At 31.5% G+C, this 24,206-nt stretch overlaps 2 protein-coding genes across 6 annotated transcripts in view; one reads left to right on the top strand and one right to left on the bottom strand.

The window, feature by feature from the left end:
• Window positions 1–4,415: 4,415 nt before the first annotated feature.
• LOC133174790 (uncharacterized) lies at window positions 4,416–18,242 on the top strand. Its single transcript, XM_061309888.1, has 8 exons — window positions 4,416–5,775; window positions 10,314–10,340; window positions 11,528–11,659; window positions 12,307–12,389; window positions 16,653–16,721; window positions 17,282–17,429; window positions 17,753–17,823; window positions 18,025–18,242. Exons 1-7 carry the CDS (start codon window positions 4,416–4,418, stop codon window positions 17,818–17,820), a joined length of 1,887 nt encoding a protein of 628 aa, XP_061165872.1. The 3' UTR covers window positions 17,821–17,823; window positions 18,025–18,242.
• Window positions 18,243–19,426: 1,184 nt separating this feature from the next.
• LOC133174756 (serine/threonine-protein kinase mig-15-like) overlaps window positions 19,427–24,206 on the bottom strand; it is a 47,093-nt gene continuing 42,313 nt past the window's right edge. For 4 of the 5 annotated variants that reach the window (XM_061309848.1, XM_061309849.1, XM_061309853.1 and 1 more), the window contains 6 exons: window positions 23,959–24,108; window positions 23,335–23,394; window positions 22,262–22,340; window positions 21,849–21,929; window positions 21,604–21,743; window positions 19,427–21,142 (listed from right to left, as the gene is read on the bottom strand). In XM_061309848.1, the coding sequence (XP_061165832.1) occupies window positions 21,059–21,142; window positions 21,604–21,743; window positions 21,849–21,929; window positions 22,262–22,340; window positions 23,335–23,394; window positions 23,959–24,108 (594 nt within the window). In that variant the 3' untranslated portion in view covers window positions 19,427–21,058. The remainder of the gene's footprint in view (window positions 21,143–21,603; window positions 21,744–21,848; window positions 21,930–22,261; window positions 22,341–23,334; window positions 23,395–23,958; window positions 24,109–24,206) is intronic. The other variant, XM_061309851.1, reaches the window with a different exon arrangement.

Genomic DNA, 24,206 nt, shown 5'->3' with positions numbered 1-24,206 from the left:
AAATCTAGTATTTTTTGTAAGAAAACAAATATAAAATATCCCTTTAGCCTAAATTTGAATAACAGATTACTGAATGATTAACAAAACCTTGTTTTGGGAGAAAGTTATTGTATATTTCATATTTTTTTTTCATGTTAATTTTTTTTCAAACCAGAATTGAGACAATTGATGTAAAAAAGAAAAATTAACAATCAAAGCATATTTTTTTTCACATAAACAAGAGAAGAAATCAATCAAGTTTTAGATCTAATCGTTATATTCCTGACAGAAGACAGAAGGATAAACAACTATAATTTCTTTTGATTATGCATATTAGAGAGTCTTTAAAGATGTAGATTTTTTTTTCAAATTAAGTTCTATTAATTATAATTCTGAAATATTTTATGCACTTGTCTATCCTATTGTCACTTCAGAAATTATAACTGGCCATATATACAATATCATGGTATAATAAAAAAAATGTTATTGTAAAGTGAATTTAAAAGAAAATTGTCGGTCATTATTTTTTAATTCACCCTTATGCTGAATATAAAAACTTCATACAGAAATTAACAACTATTTAATCAATGTAGATCGAAAACTGAGGTATAGTAATCAATGGGGTCTAGCTTCATACCTCTTAATGTGAAATTATTTGCCTATATGGTTGTAAACAAAACTATTGGTTCGGTCTAGACATAAGGATTTCGAAGCAATGGAAGACAACTACCACAAGAATACTATTAATTAGAGTCATAAAGAACTTCGTTTACATGTGTAAACACGACGTATTTGAATATATATTTTTTTTCCAGAAATTATTTTGAAAGCTTGGAACACCCTATGTGCTTAAAGTGTTTACTGTTGCTTTCTCATATTTAAATAAATTGTAAGATACTTACATGTAAATTATAAATGAACTTAAAAGAATTAAGATAACATTTGTCCTTCAAGACGGTGCTCTGTATGTTTGTTCCTCGACTTTTTGGCTCCGGTACATTTATATCAAAGTACCGAAAGTATTGAGAGAGATGATCTATCCTAAACAATTGGTTTTCTGTACCCACTTAAAGAATTTTTACATGAAAAATATTTAAGAAGTACCGAGAAAATTGTAAAATTCTTATATTTCGAAAGCATTTCATATTTAGAATTCTAGAATAGCCTGAAGTATTTCATATTCCAACATTTATGACCTACATTATCATATTTATTTACCTTCATAAACCGGCTTTACAGAATACGAAAAATTGAATTGAAATCATCATCTATGCCAATTTTTTTCACACACATCGGCGCAATGTAACAAAAATTGAAGGATAATATAAGCATTTGTGTCAAATTTTCAGAACTGATACTTTTACATAAATAGGACAGTCATCTCGAGTTCTATTTTCAAACACTAATGAGTGCTTTTGGAAATGTATCAACAGGTTTTTTTGTGTCAATAAAAACTCAAAGTACATCCACTATGCATAAATAAAACATGTATCAAAAGTGAAAATTGTCTGTATACATCAAATTACCTTTGACATCTCAGTATTTTTTGTTGAATTACAAATAATTAGGATTTAGCTATTTATTTACCATTCTAATGACCTAACAGATCTATAGTTAATCAAAGTATTTTTTACAATTAATTAAATTTCAAGATCGTTATATTATATACATTTATTTAATTCCTAGAGGAAATTTTCTCATATCAAAAAGATATATTACTATTTATGAAAATATAAAAATATTTAAAAAAAAAAAAAAAATACAACATTGATAAACATTTTAAGATACTGTGAGGCTCTAAATCTTAAAAAAAAGTTCTAGAGTAAAGTTTCAATGGGGTCTAGCTTCATACCTCTTAAAGTGAAAGTATTTGCCTATATGGTTAACAAAACTTTTGTTTTTAAGAGGTACTTTACAAGATAACTAAGAAACTATGTACTATGTAAAACCTTTTTATTGCTACAAATTTCTAAAAATCACAAAAAATTTTACACTATCTAATATACTGTGTTCTTTTTCTTGCTGAAAAAGTCAAGAAACTAAGAAGACTCTTACTGTGTAAAAAACCCTTTCAGCTTAAATTTTTAGAATTCACAACAATTTCCATGGTAAATATCTAGTACACTATATGCGCTACTAGCTTTTTCAGCAAGGAAAGGCATACAGTATATAAGAAATATACTTTAAAAAATTATGTGATTTCTAGAAATTTTAAGCTAACAAAGGGTTTTACATAGTATGTGTTTTCTAAGTTGTCTTATAAAGTACGAACTACATGTCTAAGAAACAAATATTCTACATAAATATTGTAAGCTATAGTATAAAATTGAACATTTTGTTATTTATTAATATACATGTACTCTGAAACTTTGACGCTATGAATTACTTTATTATGGAACTTTTTAAAGAATAAGAGTAATATTTTGTTTAAAAGTTGATATAAATGGTAAAGCGGTAAAAAAAAATGTATGACTGTAAGTACCTTAACTACAATATAAAATGAAAAACTGAATTTTAATGTTAAACTGAATACATGTAATTATCTAATTAACTAGTACAAAGAATTGGACTTAAATTACTACTACTACATAAATTTAGTTGAAAAATTTTGAAACTTGGATTTACCATGTAGAAAATTTTAAAGCTTTGATTCACTAGTATATAAACAATAAAACGACAATGAATACCTGCCTCTTCCCTGACTGTTATTCCATGTGCAAAAACACCCCAAAAATCAATACAGAATCATAAAGAACTAAGGGACCCAAACATCCTGAAGTGTTTGTCCTGTTCCGTGATCACGGAAACCTTAGAGATAACTGATGTGGAATTCAATAGAGGAGGTTTTGTTCAGATTCACATACTAACTGGTCTAGGGCCTGACATTGTTCTCTGGTGATAATGTTTTATCTGAGACGGAAGGCTTCTTAGTATCTTCATACTCAAGGTAATAAGTTTTTTCTTTGGTTACTTGCATGGATAATGCACATTTATGTATATACCAAAACCAAATAGACGTACTTTATTCAAATACACATGCAATGAAAATATTGAAGATAACGAGCATTGACCTATTTAAAAAATGCATTCAAGAATATGGATTGTGAACAGGCACAGACTCCTGAAAACATCATATAAGAAATATGTTTAAAAAGTTTGGAATCTTGAGTGCAGCGATAAGCTTAAGTGTGAAATGAAATTCAAGATATGTTTTATAACGTATTATTGGAAGCTATTTTTTAGCTTTCCATATCTTATAATAAAGTGCACCTGCTATAGCCTTACTGTTTTAAATGTGTCTAGATTTCTTCTAGGATTCCCTCCTGGAGCGTCTGGTGTGTTTTAAGAAAATAGTACATGTGTACAAGAAAATAAGAAGCTTCAAATTGAAATTTCAAATTTTGTGGAAGAGCATTATTTTGGGGGAAAAAAACAGAAAATGGATTTATGAACACAATTGTGACATGTACCGACTGGCCACAAAAGTGAGACGACAATCTGTAAATGCACATGCGTAACAGTGATAAGACGGTGCTTTCAAGAATGTTCCGTATTTCTGGTAGGTCTTGTTAATTTCACCAGAGGAAAAAGGGCATGCGTCATTTTTGCATCTGTCTTCATTTTTTAAAAAATAATATTTGACATATCTCCTTGGCTGAATTGTAATTTTTAACCCTGTCAGCAAATACAATTTATCATTGAGTCAAATGCTGACTGACGTTTTTCATACTAATTGTTAGGCCATTATTTACTTATTGAATTGTCCACGGATTTTTCCGTTATTTTCCGATCATGACAAGTAGCACACGGCGGGTGTGACCGGTCGGCAGGGGATGCTCACTCCTCCATGGCACCTGATCCCATCTCTGATGTTTTGGAGGTCCGTGTTTGTTGTGCACCTATTTTGTAATGTTTAATGGACTTTTAAGCTTGAATACTGTTCGTTATCTCCGTATATTTCACTTTAAAAAGAATTCATATTATCGTGTCTTGCTAAAGTTCATATTCAAGGTACGTTTACCATAGGGTAAACTCTTTTCTGAAGGGAAAACATCATATAGCAATATATTTATGTTAAACATAAGCTAGTAACATTCTGCTAATAATATCAATACGTTAAATTAACTGTAGATCTTCATACATGAAAGACAGATTAATTTGTCAAAAGTTTTTTTTTTTCATTGTCAGGATTCTTTATAAATACTGTGTAAAAAATGGAAAAGAGAGTGAAAACTACTGAGAAGGTATTTAAATGTACTCATCGGAAAAGGGAATATTACTGTAACACATGTGAACAAGGCCTCTGTTCCCGATGTAAAGAAAAACATGTCGTCGACTTGGATATGAAAATGCATGACGTCGAGATAAAGAGAGAAAGGTTTGGAGAAATTACAACACATGAAATTTGTAAAAGACATCCAGACAGAATTTATGAGATGTGGTGCGCATCCTGTGAGCTTCCTGTCTGTTTTAATTGTTCAGAACACAGAAAACATGAGGTCCTAGATATCAAATCAGCATATAAAAGGAACAGACAACTGTACAAAAGTAGAATTCTTCACTTTAGAAGTGAGATTCTTCCGATGAATAGAGCTTCTTTAGCCTCCATGAAAGCCGATTTCAAAACAGAAATGGAAACTCTTCAATTAGATATCGCCAGGATCGTCCCAAAGATAACAAACAAGGTTCAGAGGCTCAAACATCAAATAGATGTTATATTTCCTGAGCAATTAAGCCAAACCTCATTTAATTTGGTCTTTTGCTTGCAATCTATGAAGAAAAAATTACAAAGGCGTATTTCCATTTTTGAGAAATATGAAAATAGATGCGTTCTGTTATCAAAGAAACCCTTGCAATTCCTTCCATTTTTCAAGAAAACTAAAATAAAAAAAGAAAAGTCCGATATCTTTAAATTGTCAATTCTCCTCTTGAATGAGAAGATCAACAAAGACAAAGTAACCAAACTTTTGGGAGCCTTTCACATCACAGGTGAAGGAAAACGAGAAGTAGGAAATGAGTGGGTACTAAAACCAATGTCTTCACCTGTGTTAAAGAAATCAGTCGCTGTCACAGGTTTGCTTGCCTGTCGTCACATCTCCTATATGTCCTCAGACCAATTTTGGGTCAGTGATACTAATAATCTCATCAAGACAAACTCGGCAGGAGACACTCTCACTCAGCAAATAAACGTAATAAACAGTGATTATGGAGTTCATACAGCGACAAATTCGGGAGAGTTGATATTTATTGATGATAAATTCAACATCAACAAAATTTCCTTCGATTCAAAAACAACAAATCTGATAGGGAAAACAGGACTGGATTCTCCACTTTGTGTCTACTTCTCACCCTTTAACGGAGATCTGCTAGTAGGGATGGGTAGATATAATTCAGAAAAACGCAGATATTCACATAGCAAAGTGATCCGGTACAACAGCAGTTTGAAACTCGTCCAGACTATAAAGAATAAAACTTCAGATAAAACTCTTTATAGCTGTCCTATCTACATCACGGAAAATCATAATAGAGATATTCTTGTATCTGACACTCGGCACTATAACTGTGGTGCTGTAGTGGTTACAGATGGTCGGGGAAACCATCGCTTCTCCTACAAAAGACATCCATCTGGACTACCGTTGGATCCTCGTGGAATCTGTACAGATACTCTGTCACATATCCTCGTATGTGATGTTAACACACATACAATACACGTGCTTGACAAGGACGGCCAATTCCTCTTTATGCTACTGAGGAAACAACAGGAAATGTTTAGATCATACAGTCTGGCTTTTGATGGTAAAAATCACCTTCTCTGGATCGGGTCACGGTTTAGTAATATTTTCTGTATATACAGGTATATCAAGAGACAGGACTTTTTGACAGGTAATGGTAATTAGATTTTTAAAAAAAATTCTTTAAATTAGCTTTTGTTTATTGAATTACCGAAATATGCATAGACTCAAACAAAAAAGAGACAATACATTGCAATTGTCTTCATTTCTAATTGCTATTAATATAAAAAAAATTGCTCTCTTTTATACTTTTTTCCCATAACTAGTAATTTAAAAAAAAATAAGGATGACATAAAAATATAATCTTTATTGATAGTTACATTTATTTATTATGAATCGAGCTCTAAATATTCACTTTTCAATACTTATACAAGAATCTTGTACATCAAGCGTTTACAGAGGTTTTGGGAGCGTAGCGGAAGACAACTCTGGATAGAGAATGGCAAAAAACGACCTCAAGATGCATTTTAGCACGTAGTAAAGCTTATCGATAGTTTGAAACATTTTTGATCGGACTTGGGTTTACAAGAAATTTATTTGGATACATAGAAAAAATAATTCGTTATCCAGGTCCAATCAAAGGTGTATGGGGATTTATCCATTTATGCAAAGAGATCTGTCCTTCGATTAAAAATTGAATGAACAGAAATCTACCGTGAAGTTCGTGGTTTAAAATCAATTCCAAGTAGTTCATTTAAGATATTATATTAGACCATGATAAAGTAATTGAATTTTTAAGTATCATTTATTTTCCCTATTTAGGTGAATATGAGTAACAGTAATTTGTTTGTTCATCAATACTTTGTTGTTTTTGAACATTTTTTGCCTGCTGAAAATGACAGTTGGTATATGTTTAAAATAAAAAAAGTATTAAAAGATAAAAAAAAATATTTTCACCTTTGTTTCTATTTTCAACTACTGTCAGGAAATCGATACAGAGTCATAAACAACTAAAGAACGCAAATATCATGAGTGCTTTTTCCTGTTCCATAATCAAACCTTGAGAAAAATTATGTGGAATTCAACAGATGTTTTATTGATGCCTGTACTACTAATTCCTGAGTTTGGTCCCAGGCCTGACAATTTTTTTTCTGATGACAATGACTTCTCTAAAACGGAAGGTTTTTCATGTAAATCAATACTTAAGGTGGTAATTTTTTCTGATTTCATGCATGGACAAAGGCCAAATAGATTTAAAAAAAAACTGATAACAAATGTGAAATAACTGATCAATCCTATAAATCAATTAAGAAATACAAATCAACGTGAACAGGACAAAAAACACGGACCCCTGGAGACGCCAGATAAAAATAAACAGGAAAAAAGTTCAGACTCTCAAGCACAGCGTTAATATATAATGGAATGAAGATAAATTTTATTTTGTACTTATGACAAAGGTGTGTTTTTCGTATGCTTTTACTTGCTCCATCTTATCATCTAGCATACATCTGCTGCAGCCTAACTGTCTAATATATTTCAAGATTTTTTTTTTGTTTTCCTCCTAAGACATAGGATTCGTTGTAAGAAACAGTACTTGCGGACAAAAAAATAAAAAAGCAAAGAAATAATTGTAGAATATTTGTAAATGTTTGAAGGAAAAGGCATATTTTTTCAAAATCAGAAAGGGATTCTTTCATCAAGAAAAGACTGCCTGCACTACATGTAACTGGCCAGAAAACTGCGTCGACAAGCTTTAAATGAACATGTATAACAGCGTTAAGACAGTGCATTCAAGAATGTTTTCATATTTCTGTAAAGTCTTATTCATATCAAGAGAGAAAAGATATGATTTTTTTTGCTTATATCTTGTCTTTTGGTATGTAATAAATCTACCGGAGCCTTATTGAAATTCTGATTGAAATGAATTCATTTTACCATGTCTTCACTTCCTTAAGCTATATTCGAGCTGAGGTTCTATTGGGATAAACTTTTTTCTGAAGGAAAAACATAATTCCACAGTACCTATCCAACCTACTATACTGAAAAGCATAATAGAGATTCATTGTAACTGGAACTATAGGAAATATAACTGTAGTGCTGTAGTGGAAACAGATGGCCGGGAAAACCTTCGTTTCTCCTACATGAGACATCCATCTGGACTATCGATGCATTATCGTGGAATCTGTACAGATGCTCTGTCATATATCCTGATATGTTATGTTAACACACATACTTGACAAGGACGGTCACTTCCTCTCAATGCTTATGTGGAAAGAAAAGAAAACATTTGGACCATATCTGACTTACGACAGACCAAATCAGGTCAATGGTCGATACAATATATCATTAAGTCGAATGCTCACTCTCGTTTTTCATACCAATTGTTAGTTAGGCCATTATTTACACACTGAATTGTCTACGGATTTTTCCATTTGCCCGATCATGACAAGGAGCAAACGGCGGGGTGACCAGTTGACAGGGGATGCTTACTCCTCCATGGTACCTAATCCCATCTCTGATGCTTTTAGAGGTCGGTGTTTGCTCTGCTCCACACTTGTATTGTTTCAATGGACTTTTGAGCTTGAGTGCTGTACATTATCTTCATATAACAGTACACATCAACTTATCTGGATCAGATCACGGTTCACTATCCTTTTCTGCATATCAACAGAAGTCATGATTATGCTTTTTTGTAGGTTTACGTAAGTTCTTCGTCGATTTATTTGTGTATCTTTAATGATAATAAAATCCCAGTAAAACAAGAATACTTGAAAAATAGCACGTGATATGACACGTGGATTTATAGACAAAATCAACAAGTACCAGAAGAGATAATAGATTTATTCTAATATGTTTTAAGGACCCATTTTGTTGAAAAATCAAAACATGTTACTTATAAAAATTAATGAGAAAAAAAGCAATGTAAGATAAAACTGGTAAAATGAAACAAAGGTAACTTAAAAAAAGATGTGCAGATAGAAAACGTAGAAGGGAGGTTTGATAACTATTTCATTCGCAGCTTTATAGTCACATTTAAAATAAATACAAACAAATTATAGTAAATATTTTAAAATGCAAACGATAAAAATAATGTAGGATTTTTATGAGTATAGTACATAGCTCCATAAAGAGCTTTATATCAATGTATTCACACACACACACACCCTCACACACACACACACATGGAGAGAGAGAGAGAGAGAGAGAGAGAGAGAGAGAGAGAGATACCGTAGAGTTACATGTATACCCTAAAATATTTCTCTTTTTGATAAAGAAAAAGAACACTTTGGCGAAGGAATTATATCAGAGTTCCATATTATCGGTGTTTGACATGACACAACGGAATCTGTCATGAATTTGTCCTCGGAGATAAAACCTCGGGACTATACGTGCAAACCAGTAAGTAATCATCTTTGTAGGTATATGTCTGAAATAAGTTTTCAACTAAAATTATTTTTTCTAGGATATGACATGAATAATATTATTCATGAATATTCTACATATTATTGACAGTTGCTTTATTTGCAGTCTTAAATGATCAATTTTTGAAATTCATTTTTTTTACTTTGACCTTTCATTTGATCTTGACCTCTCTTTTCTTGAATTTGTGTATTCAAAAAAACTTTTCAAGATATCTTTTTTATCAAACTTCATATGCTGATACATATAATTGAGAGCTATTCAATTGCATCAACAATTCTGGCCTTGACCTTTACTTTGACCATAACCTTACTTTTCTCAATTTTATGTTTATCTCAGTTTCAAAGAAACTATTCAATATATTTTTATAAAACCTTATATGCTGATACATATTACCTGCATCAATTTTTTAACCTTGACCTTCCCTTTGACCTCACTTTTCTTTAATGAAATAAGGAGATAACGAACATCAACCAAGCTCAAAAGTCCACTGAAACTATACAAATCGGGACAGAGCAAACACGGACCTTTAAAATACATCAGAGGTGGGACCAGGTGCTATGAAGGAGCAAGCATCCCCCTTCGATCGGTCACACCCGCCGTGTGCTCATTGTCATGATCGGGTAAACGTAAAAAAAAATCCGTAGACAATTCAGTTTTTAAATAACCGCCTAACAATTAGTATGAAAAACGTCAGCTTCGTGTCATATATTATATATAACTTGATGAGAATTTATCAACTTTTTTTAAAACCTTGATCTTCCTACTGACCTTTGACCTAACTATTTGTTGTGTCTAAAACTGTTTTTAAGAGACCAATCAAGATATTTTCATCAAATTTCATACACTAATACAAATTTTTCATCTTCCATTACTAATTAAATGCTTGGGCGTGACATTCATGTCTCTATTGAATTATGTGTTATGTTGCTATACTAGGAATAAGTTCATAAGCTAATGTCACTGTAAAGGCTGCTTAAGGTATAAATAATTAAATGTTTTCCTTTAATTGAAAATATTATAAAAGAGTAAATCTATTATATAGGCATGAAAACATCATTATGTGAGTACAAGCTGATTTATTATTGAATGTATGATATCAATTCTTGTGTAATAATAAGTATAATTGTCATCTTGATTATTATTATTATTATTATTATTATTATTAATGCGCTCTTTCAGTTACAGTTTTCTGCATTTGTTTTTATGGTAAGTGATTTGTTTACCATTCTATGCTTCATAGATAATTTTTACAGAAAAAAAAATGTTTTTTTCTTGTAAATCCGATTTCTTTCTCCAATTTGATTTTTAAGGTATAAATGTACATAATAGAGTTTGATATAGACTGTAAAATCAAAACTTAATTACAATATACATATACAAAAATCATCGAACAGCGAGGCTCAACCAGAGCTTGCCAAAACATCTCTAATTTTTAATGGCATGGTGTTTTTCTGACAAATACTTAAAGATATATAACTTTATTCATATTTCCGAGAAAAATACTTTTAATTTCATATATCGACCTATATCATATTTTTATCTTTAATTTTCTCTTAAAAGAAATAATAGCCGGAATATGGAGAGTTTCACTCGTAAATATATTACCTTTTAGTTTTATCGAATGATGGCTTAGATGCAATATGTGGGAACACGAGGGGCAGAAGGACTTTTTCTTTTATTTCATGTCGGTCGGGAAACACTTTCATTTTGCATTTAAGGTAGTCAAACCTCAGGTTCTGAATATCAGCAGTTAAGTAAAATGAAAATGCTCACAAAAATGGCTCTTAAGCAATATATATATTTTACCCATGGTATTTTCTTCAAAGTTCATCATTATAGTTCATCATACAATGTAGGGAAATGATATATCAAATAGAGATATGAAATGATTTCAATTTCAAGCTTCATTTCTAGACATTTTTAATTAAATAATAATTTAAAGAGTTATCATTCCTTGGCTGAGAAGCTGATATTCTTAAACCATACATCCTCATTTGTAGAAACCGGAATCATTTCGTTTGAACTGTGACATAATGAGATTTCAAGTAAAGTTGAAATCATTGATTGAGGTTGAACATTATTTTCAAAATTCGTTAGTAGAGTGATTTTTCTAATAAAATTTGAACCAATGTTTGATTTTAAAAAAGAAAGAAAGAAACGTGCAAATATGTCCATGTATAGCTAAAATACCAGACAATGTATTTTAAAATTGTAAATTTCATGCTGAAATTTAGAGAAACAGAAATTCCCAACTGTATATGTTACTATTTAGAATTTGTACGCTTTATCATAAAGGCATGATTTAAATCATGGTTTATACTGATTAATACTGAACAGGATTTGAGAGAGATTCAAAAGGATCATTTAGGACTTTTCATGCTTTGTCCTTTTAGATTATGGTTCAACTAAGTCTGCTCCTTGTATCGATACAAGTCCCGAGGATTGTTCAGATCAGTTTGCCCTCCAAAATATCTGTAGCGACCCCAGCACTGCCATCTTTTGTAAGAAGTCTTGTGGGCTCTGCTGTAAGTACTTATATTGGAAAAAAATCCTGAATGTTTAGATGAAATATGAAGATAACGAACAGTAATCAAGCTCAAAAGTCCATTGGAACAATAAAAAAAAATTGGAGCAGAGCAAACACGGACCTCTAAAAACATCAGAGGTGGGATCAGGTGCCATGTAGTAAGCATCCGCTGTCAACTCGTCACACCCACCGTGTGCTCCTTGTCAGGATCGGGAAAACGGAAAAATTCGTAGACAATTCAGTGTGAAAATAATGGCCTAACAATTTGTATGAAAAACGTCAGTCAACATTCGACTTCGGGCCCGTTTTGCAAAAAACTTACGACTAAGATCCAAAAAATCAAAATATTGATGTATTGATACAAGTGACGTAGAGTACAAACATTCTTTTTATAAAGAAATATAAAGAATGCATTTCATTTAAATACGGAAATCATTTTTATCTGAATTGAATTAAAACACAAATACATTGATTTTTACTAAACTAATTAAGATTGTTTTACTAAAACCTTTCAATGTTTTGAAATCGAAAATACAAACTTGTAAATTGATATAAACTTACATAAAATGTTTTTAAGATTGCCAGATTAAATTGTATCTCCAAAAAATATGTAATATCACTTGCTTTTTTCGTTGATTTCCCTAGTTCGGTTGGACACCTGTTTAGCCTGTGATGGCGTTCATAATCCTCTTCAACCCTGTCCTGTCATTCCTTGTCATCCAAATGAGGTAAGGGAAGAGTACCATAGATGGAGTGACATTTAAAGCATCCAGTTATACATGTAAACATTAAAGTATTTGGATATGCCACTTTCTTTATGGAGGGTTTTTAAGTTAGTTATGTTTACTTTAATCTATATTTTCTAAACAGTTAATGCTGACTTGTTTTATACCAACTGTCAGGCCTTTGTTTTTTATACTGAATTTGACTACGGAATGTTCCGTCTACCTGATCAATACATAGGCTCACGGCGAGCGTGACAGGTCAACAGGAGATGCTTATTCCTCCTAGGCACCTGATCCCACCTCTGGAATTTCCAGTGGTCTATGTTTTATGACCTTTTCACATATTTGTATCGTTTATTGATTTTTTTGAGACCGATCACTTTTCGTTATCTTTACCTTTTATCTATACAGCATGTCTCCCAGTTGATTGGACATGCAAGAGCGTGTTCTATGTACGACTAATCGAGGCAAGCTATTGACAAATAAGTCGATGATACAAGGATATCAACAATCCAGTTTGTCAACATTTCGCAAATTCTATGGTCAATACAATGACCTTGTCAGCAAATATATTCTATCGTTAAGTGGAATGTTGACTGAAGTTTTTTCATACATATTGTTAGGCTATGGTGGTATATTTCTGCCCCTACATACAAGATAAATTATGTTAACATGCAACATAATTATTTATGTCAGCATGCAAAATAATTATGTTGGCATGCAAGTTACCAATCTCTTTAGAGAGTCTAATTTTATTGTTGGTAAACTTACTTACTAATGCCATTATATGACATCATACAAGCAAGATGCAACAGAATTATGTTGACATGCCACTTATTCATGTTAATTTGCGACTTATTTATGTCAACATGCAAGATAATCATGTAGACACGCAACTTATTTATGTCAACATGCAAGATATTTGTGTTAACATGCGAGTTAATTATGTCAACATGCGAGATATGTTTGTTGACAAGCAACTTATTATCCTGCATATTATCCTGACATAAATATCATGCATGTTAAAATATACCTCGCATGTTGACCTAAATAAGTCGCATGTTGACATAAATAAATTTCATGTTAACATAAAAAAAGTCGCATGTTGACATAAATAACTTGCATGTTAACATAATCATCTTGCATCTTAAAATATAACTTGCATGATGACATAAAAAGTCAGCGTATAGTTGATCGCACAATATTAATCATAATATAGTGAACCTATGGTGGCATATTTCTGCCCCATGTGTGCAAGTTATTTTTCTGTCAAATATGTCGACATGCAAGATAAATATGTTGACATGCAAGATAGTTATGTCAACATGCAACATAACTATGTTGACATGCAAGAAAATTGCAATCAAATAAGAATTATAAAAAATCTTTAATAAATCTCCAATATTGCCCAAATGTGACTTCCAATATGATAGATGCTACTTATTTATTTTGAAATGCAAGCTATTTGTGTTGACATGCGAAATAAATATGTTGGCATGCAAGTTATTTATGTCAACATCCAACTTAGGTATGTTAACATGCTACTTATTTATGTCAACATGCAACTTAGTTATGTTGACATGCGAGATAAATATGTTGACATGCAACTTAGTTTTGTTGAGTAGCAGATATATCTATACTTATAAATTAATAAATTTTGCATATAAACTCCGAAACGGATGCACCAGAGTTTTTACTTACTCCTCTAAGAATACACTAGATACAATATGATGTCCGTAAACTATATTTAGATTTCACTCGCATTGTAAATATCGTACATTAAATTAAAAGTCTACTTTTATTTTCTATAAACAGCCATGAAACAGCAAAAACCTGAGTACGGTGGCGTTTCCGGTTGGCGGATCTAAGTTACTGGCAATTTTCAATGAAACTGACAACAATCAATCGTTTATTTATTTCATAAAACGTCATCACTGAATTATTCAATCAAAACTTGATTTAAATTACATAACCGATTAAAAAGGGAAATTATGTGCAAATTATTTTTGTCATTCACCGATCTTAATATTGACGGAAGCTTCTAGAATATCAGATAGCATTAAGCCCGATGTTAAAAAGAAAAACGAGACAATTATAGACAATTATAGCTGTATAGGAACATAAGAAAAGCTTATGTGTGAATGGTCATTGAAATAATGGTAAATCATTGATAACACTATAAGTTGGGAATTATATATCGAAAGACTATTACATATATGTAGCAGGTTTTCCTAATAAATTTATCGGTAAAATGTGTATATATTCCTCACTGCTTAACATGAAAAGAGAAAATTAATGAATAAGATATTGTTCAAATACAATTAAAGCTGTAAAATTTTGTGCTTAAATCAATACATTTCAGTTTTATTTTATTTTTTTTTTTTTTTGGTGTTGTTTTGTTTTTGGTTTGGTTTTTTTTTTTGGGGGGGGGATACATTCTTTTGTATCAAATACTCGGCCTATCCATAGGGCGTTAAAAGCTTATTTTTACATAGATACTTGCGTCTTGGTTTATATATATGTATGAACCTTATTGATATGTGAAAAAAAGGTAAAGTACATTTTTTACATATCAATAAGACACATACATATTTATAAACCAAGACACACGTACCTGTGAATTTTAACCCCCCCCCCCCCCCCACAAAAAAAAAATCAATTTATCAGTAAATTGTGCATATTCGATTCGTTGCTTTTAATTTATCCTTGACGGAAATGAAATAAGAACATACAATATATCCATAACATAGTATAACAGGTTTCGCAATAAACATCAATTAATGAAATTGTTATTTTTTCAAGTTTTTACAAAAGGGGGTGGGGGGATGGAGACGCACATGCGGGATTTTGAACAAAGTATTTCTTCCTGCTATAACCCTGTGGGCTGCAATGTATTTTCTATCGGTAGTGGTATAAATTCAAAACCCCGCGCTTGCGCGGGATTTCATCTAGTATATATAATTTTAAAAAAGTAAATATCCAAAAATGAAATCACAAATCGATGTAAATGTCTGAAGACCCAGGAATGGCGAAAAATTTTACAGTGAATATGATCAATTTGTGATTTCATTTTGGATATATACTTTTTTAAATATGATCGATTTTCAAAATGATAAGATTTTGAATTAAATGATTAAATTTAAATGCAAAAGAAATTGTGATACACAATTTGAACATTTGTGCGAGCGTGCAGATTCGTTACTACATGTACCCAAGACACGTGCAATGAGGCACAGTTCTGTTTTTTTTTTTTTTTGTCGGTAAAATCGAAGTTGATTTTAATGATCGAAAATTTATTCAAGCAAATGTTGCAGTTTAAATTATTTTCTATAATATGAGGTGGACAACAAAGTATGAATTGAACTTCCTTGGATAAAATGTCCTGGCGATTCAGAAACGTGACCGTAGATTATTAAATGTTTTTAGGGCCCCTCTCTGCGGGCGACCTATAGTAATTAGTGTGTCCGTCCGTCCACCTGTTCGTCCGAGGTCTCTTTTAAAGGGTGTGTAGTGACCTTGAACTATGTTTCAAGGTCTAAGGTTAAGGTCATAGCAGAACTGTATCTGAAAAATGCATGTAAACATAAATAAGTTGCATGTCGACATAAATATGTTGCATGTCAACATATTTATCTCGCATGTAAACATAACCAAGTTGCATGTTGACATAAATAAGTTGCATGTTGACATAAATAAGTTGCATGTCGACATAAATAAGTTGCATATCAATATATTTATCTTGCATGTCAACATAACCAAATTGCATGTTGGCATAAATAACTTGAATATCAACATATTTATCTCGCATGTTAACATAAACAAAATGCATGTTCACATAAATAAGTAGCATCTAGCATGTTGGATGTCACATGTGGGCAATATTTGAGATTTTTGAAGATTTTTTATAATTTTTATTTGATTGCAATTTTCTTGAATGTCAACATAGTTACGTTGCATGTTGACATAACTATCTTGCATGTCAACATATTTATCTTGCATGTCGACATATTTGATAGAAAAATAACTTGCACACAAGGGGCAGAAATATGCCACCATATGAACCTTATAAAATACTAGTATAAACATAACGTACAGTTGATCCCAAAATAAATCCCAGTATATCAAACAGTGTTTCAAACTTGATAAAAACAACCGTTACATTTCGTACCAGAAATATGAATATTTACGTAGATAGTTAGAGCATATTGTAAATGTCTATTTGCCGACGTACTTTATTAAGAATTTCTGATCTTTATATTTTATCAGGTTTGCTACACTGGGATTCGTGTAGTGGGATCAACAGTACGTTATGTTTATGGTTGTCTGGAAGAAAGTGTAAGTACCTCATATTTTATTTCATTTAAATACTATTACCATATGGATGAAGAATTACGTGCGCTAATTAAAAAAAGGAAAAACAAAAAACAAAAAAAAAAAAACAAAAAAAACAAAACAAAACAAAACAAACAAAAGAAAAGAACAAACAAAAACCAAAAAACAAAACAACAACAAAAAAACAAAAAAAACAACAACAACAACAAAACAAACAAACAAACAAAACAGCAACAGCAAAGTTTATCTTCATCTTCCTCAAGATCATGCAGTACCCTTAAGATTAACTGATCCGTTGCTATAAGGGATAACTGGAATAAACTGACTAATATTTCCTTGAAAATATCAAGTTAAAAGGGATTATTATGAAATTTTGCACCGCAGAGTATCCTGAAATTCTTTGCATAATGATTTTAGTTATACTTTCTATTTATTTTCGGAAAATCATTATTATAAAAGCAAATTTTTATAAGAGAGTACATAGGGATAAAGAACCTTAATTTCACTCTTAATTCCTGGCCTCCTTACATACATATATCTACACTGTTTTACTTTTTTGTTAGATCTGTTATGCTTTCGCAGCTAATGACCATATAAAAGTTAGTGACCGGACTGATAGATATGTCCACGGTGACCAGGGCACTGCTATTTGTGATGCCTGCTGTAAAGGGGACAAATGTAACGCCGCAGACTGCTTCCTACTCAGAAAGAGTAAGTGTTGAATTTACACAGCATACATTTTAGACTAAATTATTATAATTTGGTTTTAATAAATTATTACTGAGACATATTCAAAAAAATCTTTTCAACCCGTTAATATATAAAGATTTCTAAGGCCTAAATTTTTTTTTGATCCATCGTGCCTTTACCAACTTGAAATAAACTTTGACTTCGAGTTTGCTCTGAATTTATGGGTTTAAGGATGATATACTAGTATCAGAAAGACATACGCACGTGTTTCATATACACGTTTGTTTTGTTTCTTGCATATATTTGAGGTTTTTTTTTTTTTTTTTTTTTTTTTTTTTTGACAGATATGACAATTTCTGACTTTATCGGAGGCAAAGCATCACCCACGATCCCAAGATATTCATTTGGTTAATCGGTACAACTGTGACTTTTACATGTATTAATTTATACTATATCATTTTATCTTGCCGCAACACAATGTGCCAATATGGTTCAATGTATCGATATGTTTCTTTCTTAACTTTTTTGTTTTTTAAATAATTAATGAATTTCAATTTGGAATTAAAAAAAAAAAGCATAATATGTTGAATTAAAAAAAGCATCAAATATATTTTAGGTTTACTCTGGATTATAGTTTGTGTCCAGTTGTCATTGGAAGACAGAAGATTGACACTTTCTCTAAAATTGTATTTGGTATTGATTGGCAAAATGCATGGTTACAACGCACTTTGTAAAATAACGCACTTTGAAAAAAAATTTCAAAGTGCGTAATTTTTTCGAAGTGCGTTGCCAAAGCATGCAATTTATGGAATAAAAATGGTGTTGTATTCAAGTTCATTGCAATCATAAATTTGATTATACACGTGCAAATATTTATAATTTTATTATTTTTTTTTAATTCTTGCATTTTATAAAAATAAATTTAAAAAAATGCTAAGTTCCAGTTCTGCATTAACTTACGTATATTCTATTTATATAACAATATTTATGTCGTTCAAGAAACTTAGGAGAAAGAAACATAAAATTATCAACTTACACTGAAATGTAATCAAAGTGATTAACTTTTTAAAGCTAAATTTGAAATTTCAGCAACACTTTGCAAGTACTAGTGGAAAATTCTTAAAAGTGCTTTTTTTAACACCTGAAATATACAAATTTTCAAATATTTTTTTTTTTTTTAAAAAGTGATATGATCTGTAATTTTGTATAATTCTAATGATTTAAATTTAAAATATGGAACTGTATCTTTAAATTACTTCCGCAAGATAATTCTTATTATTTTTGACACTATCAACATTTCGCGCATGACATGAGCATAATGGTTTCAGAAACCAAGAATTTCAGAAATAATCATTATCGAAAAACCTCAACTTAACTCATCGAGCCGCTGACTGCAAGTTACGTGTGAAATAAAATTCAATTTCGAATTCTCTTTATAAATTTTGTACATTTAAAAATGTTTTAATAATTCAAAAATCGGTAAGTTTTGAATTAATTAATGCGACTGAATGGTTTTGCGAACACATAATGTAATTTTGAGTAATTCTAAGTTTTTAATAAAGCCTTTTAGCAACCTCGGTCCCGTCAAGAGACCAGTGACATCTCTGCAATATCAAATACATTAGTCACCAGGAGCTTGCATCATGGTTGGAGCTAGCATGTGCATATCGTGATTTCTTTAGCACAAGTTTCCTTAAGACGTGCAGCTTATTGCAGCACGAGTTGTGTCATTAAAGCATGAAAACATCACTTTCTTCCTAACGAGACATTTGCTGTGGACAAATATTCTTTAACTGAACCAGGGATTGAGATACCGTGATACTGACGATTTTACCTGTCCATGGAGGAAGCTAAGAAACGATAAAATCAAGCATGTGTCAATAAAGCTGCCACAACAAAACTCCACACTGGTTTCATAACTTCAGGCTGTTTTTTGTCAAGAGGCATTTTATACCAAATGGTTCTTCATTCTAGACACTAGGTCCTGATTTATACACTACATAGATAAATAACACAAATTGAAATTGCAGATGCATTTATTATCAGTATCAAAATTGCACTTTTGTTTCTAAGCTTGACAAATGAATATACAATCTCACTGAGACACTTAATACTGATCGCACTCCCGACACAAATCCAAAACGGATACAAGGCATACACGATTTACAGAATTACTAGTAGTAATCTATGGAGTTGCTAGGCAACTGTCATTGACACAAAAATGAAAAACAAAATGTCAGATTTCCCCTCTTACAGATACAATTGATGCTAAGTTTGGATGTTTGGGATGAGTTTTCAATGTAAATGCTAAAATGAACACATTTTTTTTTATATTCTCTCCAAAACCCTAAAATAAGTAATTTCACATGAGACTTATTGTGCAATTTTTATCTGTGTTTTTTTTTAGTGTTAATCTATATCTTATCAATAAATTAAACAGATTGATAATTCAATTTTCTTAAATTCATAGGCTTTGAAAAAAACTGTCTGGGATACTTAATTCTGACATATTTTATTCTATTAACATGTAATAACTTTGGATTTCATTCGATTAACTTTTTTCAAATGAAAAATAAAATTCCACAAACAAAATAAATATTGTCACATTTAAAGACAATCTACATGTTTCTTGTAACATGATTTCTTTCTACACAATATTTACATTTTCTATACAGCCCACAGTATCACAGAATGGTAGTGATTCTTCAAAATAAAAAAAAGTAAAAATCATTCATCTGACATTTAAATCACCACATCTTTGTTTTTAAAATCATTGACTAGAATGAAATGTTTGACTTAAAAACCAGACATAAAAGTTTTCTTTCCATTGTTTCTCATGCTTAAAGGGACCTTTTTTTTTTTTTTAATTTAGTCTGGGATACTAAATCAAATGGCTAGTGGACACAAAACTAACGTACATTTAAGAAAACTGGCTGAAAAAAACAGCTCAGCCATTTAGGATTGACAGACAATTTCACCATTCATAAATGTCATGAAACTTTTTTTATGGTCACTTGAGGTACACATTCAATATGTTCTAATTGTCTTGAGACAGTTCCTCTGTAGATGAGGAAGAAAGATTGGAAAACCCAAAATCATGGTTTCCATCTATATATTTTGAAAAATTTGATTAGAAAAATAACCATCTTTCAGTATTAAAAATCATATCAGATTTAAAATAGATGAGAATAAACTTAGGTCAGATGAGTCCATATTAAGTCCCTGGCTCAGGTAAGCTACATACTGCTAAAGAATTCAGACTGTGCATTGTTCATTATAGGTATTTACAAAAGTAAGTATATATCTGTTGGAGATAGGAATAATTTAGCACTTGTTTGAGTATTATACTTCTTAAAATATTAAACACATTTTACATGAGAGACTTAAGGTAATTTGTCTTTGTTTCTGGAATGAAACGAAAAGAAAATCGAAAAAACACATTCGAAAGAAAGACAACGTGCAGTGAATTAGCTGCACATATCAGATCTAGACATAGCCTCTTCAATTTCCAAATTTCCTAATAGTCCATAATTACAATTGTGTAACTGTTACTCATAACATATTTATGTTGCCATGGTAACCCTAGCTCCTTTCCCATTGGTGTATTTCTCGATACCCTGAGAAATTTAAATATCTCCATGGTAACAGTTTCACCAGTTGGCCAGTCCTGGTTTGTTCAGAGTCATGAAATAAATCTGGCAGCTTGAGCCCGACCTCATTGATGAAAAAAAGACCTGGAAATTAAATGAATCAATGTAAATAAAACAGTTTTTAAAACAAGTCAAATTCTTTAAAAGACAAGCTAAATTTTTTTTCATGCCAATTAGTGGTTTGGCACAATCATCCAACAATTAAATATAATAAAAAAATAAGCAGGATCCAATGTAAAAAAAATTGTGGAGAGAATTTTCAAGTTCTGTTATGAATATTTTCTAAGTTAAGTAGATACAGACTCCCACACATGAAAAAGTATAGAACTAGTTGCTGGACAGTAAAAATCAAAGGCAATACTGCCACATGAGGACAACAAAAACAAATCTTTTTATTTTGAGTGTTTGCTAAATTGGCTGTCCAGATGTGTTATAGGTACATCTGTACTATACACTGTCAATCACTGAATCATTGCTCCTACAAAAGAACTCATGCTTCTGAGTTTTCACAAACATCTTTTAAAATGACTACAGAATACACTCACTTTATCATTTCTCTCACACAGGAACTTGAGTTTCTGAGCTTTCTTGTGCATAAACACTCCATCCAGGTGTCCAGTCTCGGCTGCTCGTATCTCGATGGCTTTGTTTCCCCACCCCATCAGCTGACCAGTGCTGATGTAGGCTAAAATAAAAACACAGATTAAAAAAAAAACCAATTCATGACTTTACAGTTTAAATTCTTAATTTTCCAAAAAAAAAGTGGCATTTCTAATACAGCGCCACCTACCAACAGATGTGGGCATTTCTCCCCATTGTACAATGACATTCTTAGTAACTCTGCCGCTGGAGTTCACATAAACTCCCTCATCTACAATAACAAGACAATGTAATCAATAGAACTGACAAGAATTAAGCTACATTTATTAGAAATTCATACAGGACACAAAATGAAATATCTTTCACCAAGAACACCAAAATTTAAGTGCCTTTTAGCAGTACACTGTAGTTCAGACTATTAGATTTTATCATTCTGTATGGTCATTCAACTTCATGCAATATATTTAATTTTCAATTCATGTTGTGCATCTCTCTCTCTCTCTCTGTATTTTTGTGTGTGTGTGAATGTAACTGACATGTATAGTCCATGTTTTAATTGTATCTTACCAAATAGAAAATATCACTGAAGATAAAACAACTTACTATCGTAACAGCAGAGGAGCTCCATTCCATTGGTGTCGGGTAAAATAACGATAGTGTGCGGCAGGATGGGGCCTTGAGTCTGCACAAAGAAAAAGAAACTGTTAATCGAATATTGAGATGAGGGGAGTAGGTTCAAATTATGAAACACTTTACTTTAGATTATGACTATATGTATCAGACTTTACAATAACATGAATGCTATCAATATAGTATTTATATCCATTGTCTGAGTTTCAATGCCATCAGCTTTCAGAATCAGAACATACTCTAAATTATAATTTTATCAAGGTCTGTTGAGATTTGTCAAATTCAACACAGCACAATTTGTGTTTGCATGATCTGAGAGGGAGGGTCTGCATTATGAGAACATGCCTGTACAATTTATGAGCATCAGTAATAAATCTGTCAGTCAAAAGAATAATGCGTCATTTACTGGAATTGGTAGGGGTACACCTGAAATTTTATTCCAGGCTTGTTTTAGCCTAGCATTTCTGGTAAATTTGCAGGTGTGTGTTCTGGATGATTCTGACATCAAAACATTGTCCAACAAAAACATTCAATTGTTTTCATTCTAATAAAAATAAAAATCTAACACAATGCAAAACAGAAAGAAAACATAATCACCTTCTAAGCACCAACATGCAAACATATATAAACCTGCATTAGTAAAATATAACAAAGTTATACATACTGATGTATTTATACTTCTTTAAGACCTAGTGTTGTCTTTATACAGTGAATAAGGTATATTTAGATAGTATTTTTGATATCTATTCTACATTTGAAGATCTGTCTAGCTTATGTATACTCTAACATGCAAAAAAACTTATAAATATTTTCATCTACCAGATTAAAACTTTTCTAGCCATCCCACAATAAATTTGATCTAACATTTAAGTTCTTGGTAAGTTCTTTATTGCTGTTATGTGTTGGGTATAGAACTAAACTGCAAAAACAAGCAATTCAAACAAATCCCAGAATTATGATCAGTAGCACTACTGCCGGTAAACAAGAGAACTAGTCAATTCAATCAAGTAAATCTGGCAGGCAAACTTAAAATACACTGTATTTACCTGGTGGGCGTAAAATGAGGAAATACCTGATTGGGGCGGGGACTGGGGGTGACTGCGAAACTAAAAAGTAACCAGTGGTACAAAATATAGGACTATTGTACTACAAAGTAACCAGTGGTACAAAATATAGGACTATTGTACTATAAAGTAACCAGTGGTACAAAATACAGGACTATTGTAACAGTACTGTAATCTGTTCTGTAAAGTACCCAGTTGTGCTAAGTATACAGGACAAGTATACTATAAATTGTACTAAAAGCAACTAATGGTACAAAATACAGGATTATTGAATCATAAAGTACTAAGAAGAACATTACAGGACTAATATACTTTAAGTACTACCAAGATCATTATAATTTACAAATATCTATCAGAGAACAAAAAAAATATAAAAGACAGGTTAGGTAAGAAAGGGAATATTAAAGAAAGCTATTGGAAAACATATAAATAGAAAATCTACACTCAATCTACTTTTGGAAAATTGATCTACTCAAATGAGACATATTCACATGACATACATGTACTACACTTACTCTGACACTTGTGTCACCAAACGTGTGTCACACACTGTACTTACATGTGTGGGAATGTACAGGTCATACTGGTGTCACACACTGTACTTACATGTGTGGGAATGTACAGGTCATACGCCAGCATTTCATCCACATCAATGCCATGGAAACCACTACGGGAACCATAAAGAACCTTTAACCTTTGACCTTCTTCTACTGTAAGGTCAACAATCAATGGTTTGTGGACTAGATCAGTGAAAGACTGAAAAAAAAAAATTCAATTAGAGAAATATCCAAGTGAAGGTCAAGGTCTTTATAATATGAGCAAGAGGTCACAGTATTTCCTAATTAGTAAGTATG

This window comes from Saccostrea echinata, unplaced genomic scaffold, assembly GCF_033153115.1.
Source record: "Saccostrea echinata isolate AGI-Se365-2 ecotype Australia unplaced genomic scaffold, CSIRO_AGI_Sech_v1 ptg000059l, whole genome shotgun sequence".
NCBI lineage: Eukaryota > Metazoa > Mollusca > Bivalvia > Ostreida > Ostreidae > Saccostrea > Saccostrea echinata.
The sequence above is the reverse complement of the archived record's forward strand: the minus strand, read 5'-3'. Positions and strand labels throughout refer to the sequence as shown.

What these genes read in the sequence shown, in the direction of transcription:
- LOC133174790 (XM_061309888.1), top strand. Translation starts at nt 4,416, where the DNA reads ATGTGGTGCGCATCCTGTGAGCTTCCTGTCTGTTTTAATTGTTCAGAA. An exon ending in TTCCTTGTCATCCAAATGAG is followed by an intron (nt 12,390 to 16,652) that starts GTAAGGGAAGAG and finishes ATATTTTATCAG; the next exon opens with GTTTGCTACACTGGGATTCG. An exon ending in CTGCTTCCTACTCAGAAAGA is followed by an intron (nt 17,430 to 17,752) that starts GTAAGTGTTGAA and finishes TTTTTTTGACAG; the next exon opens with ATATGACAATTTCTGACTTT.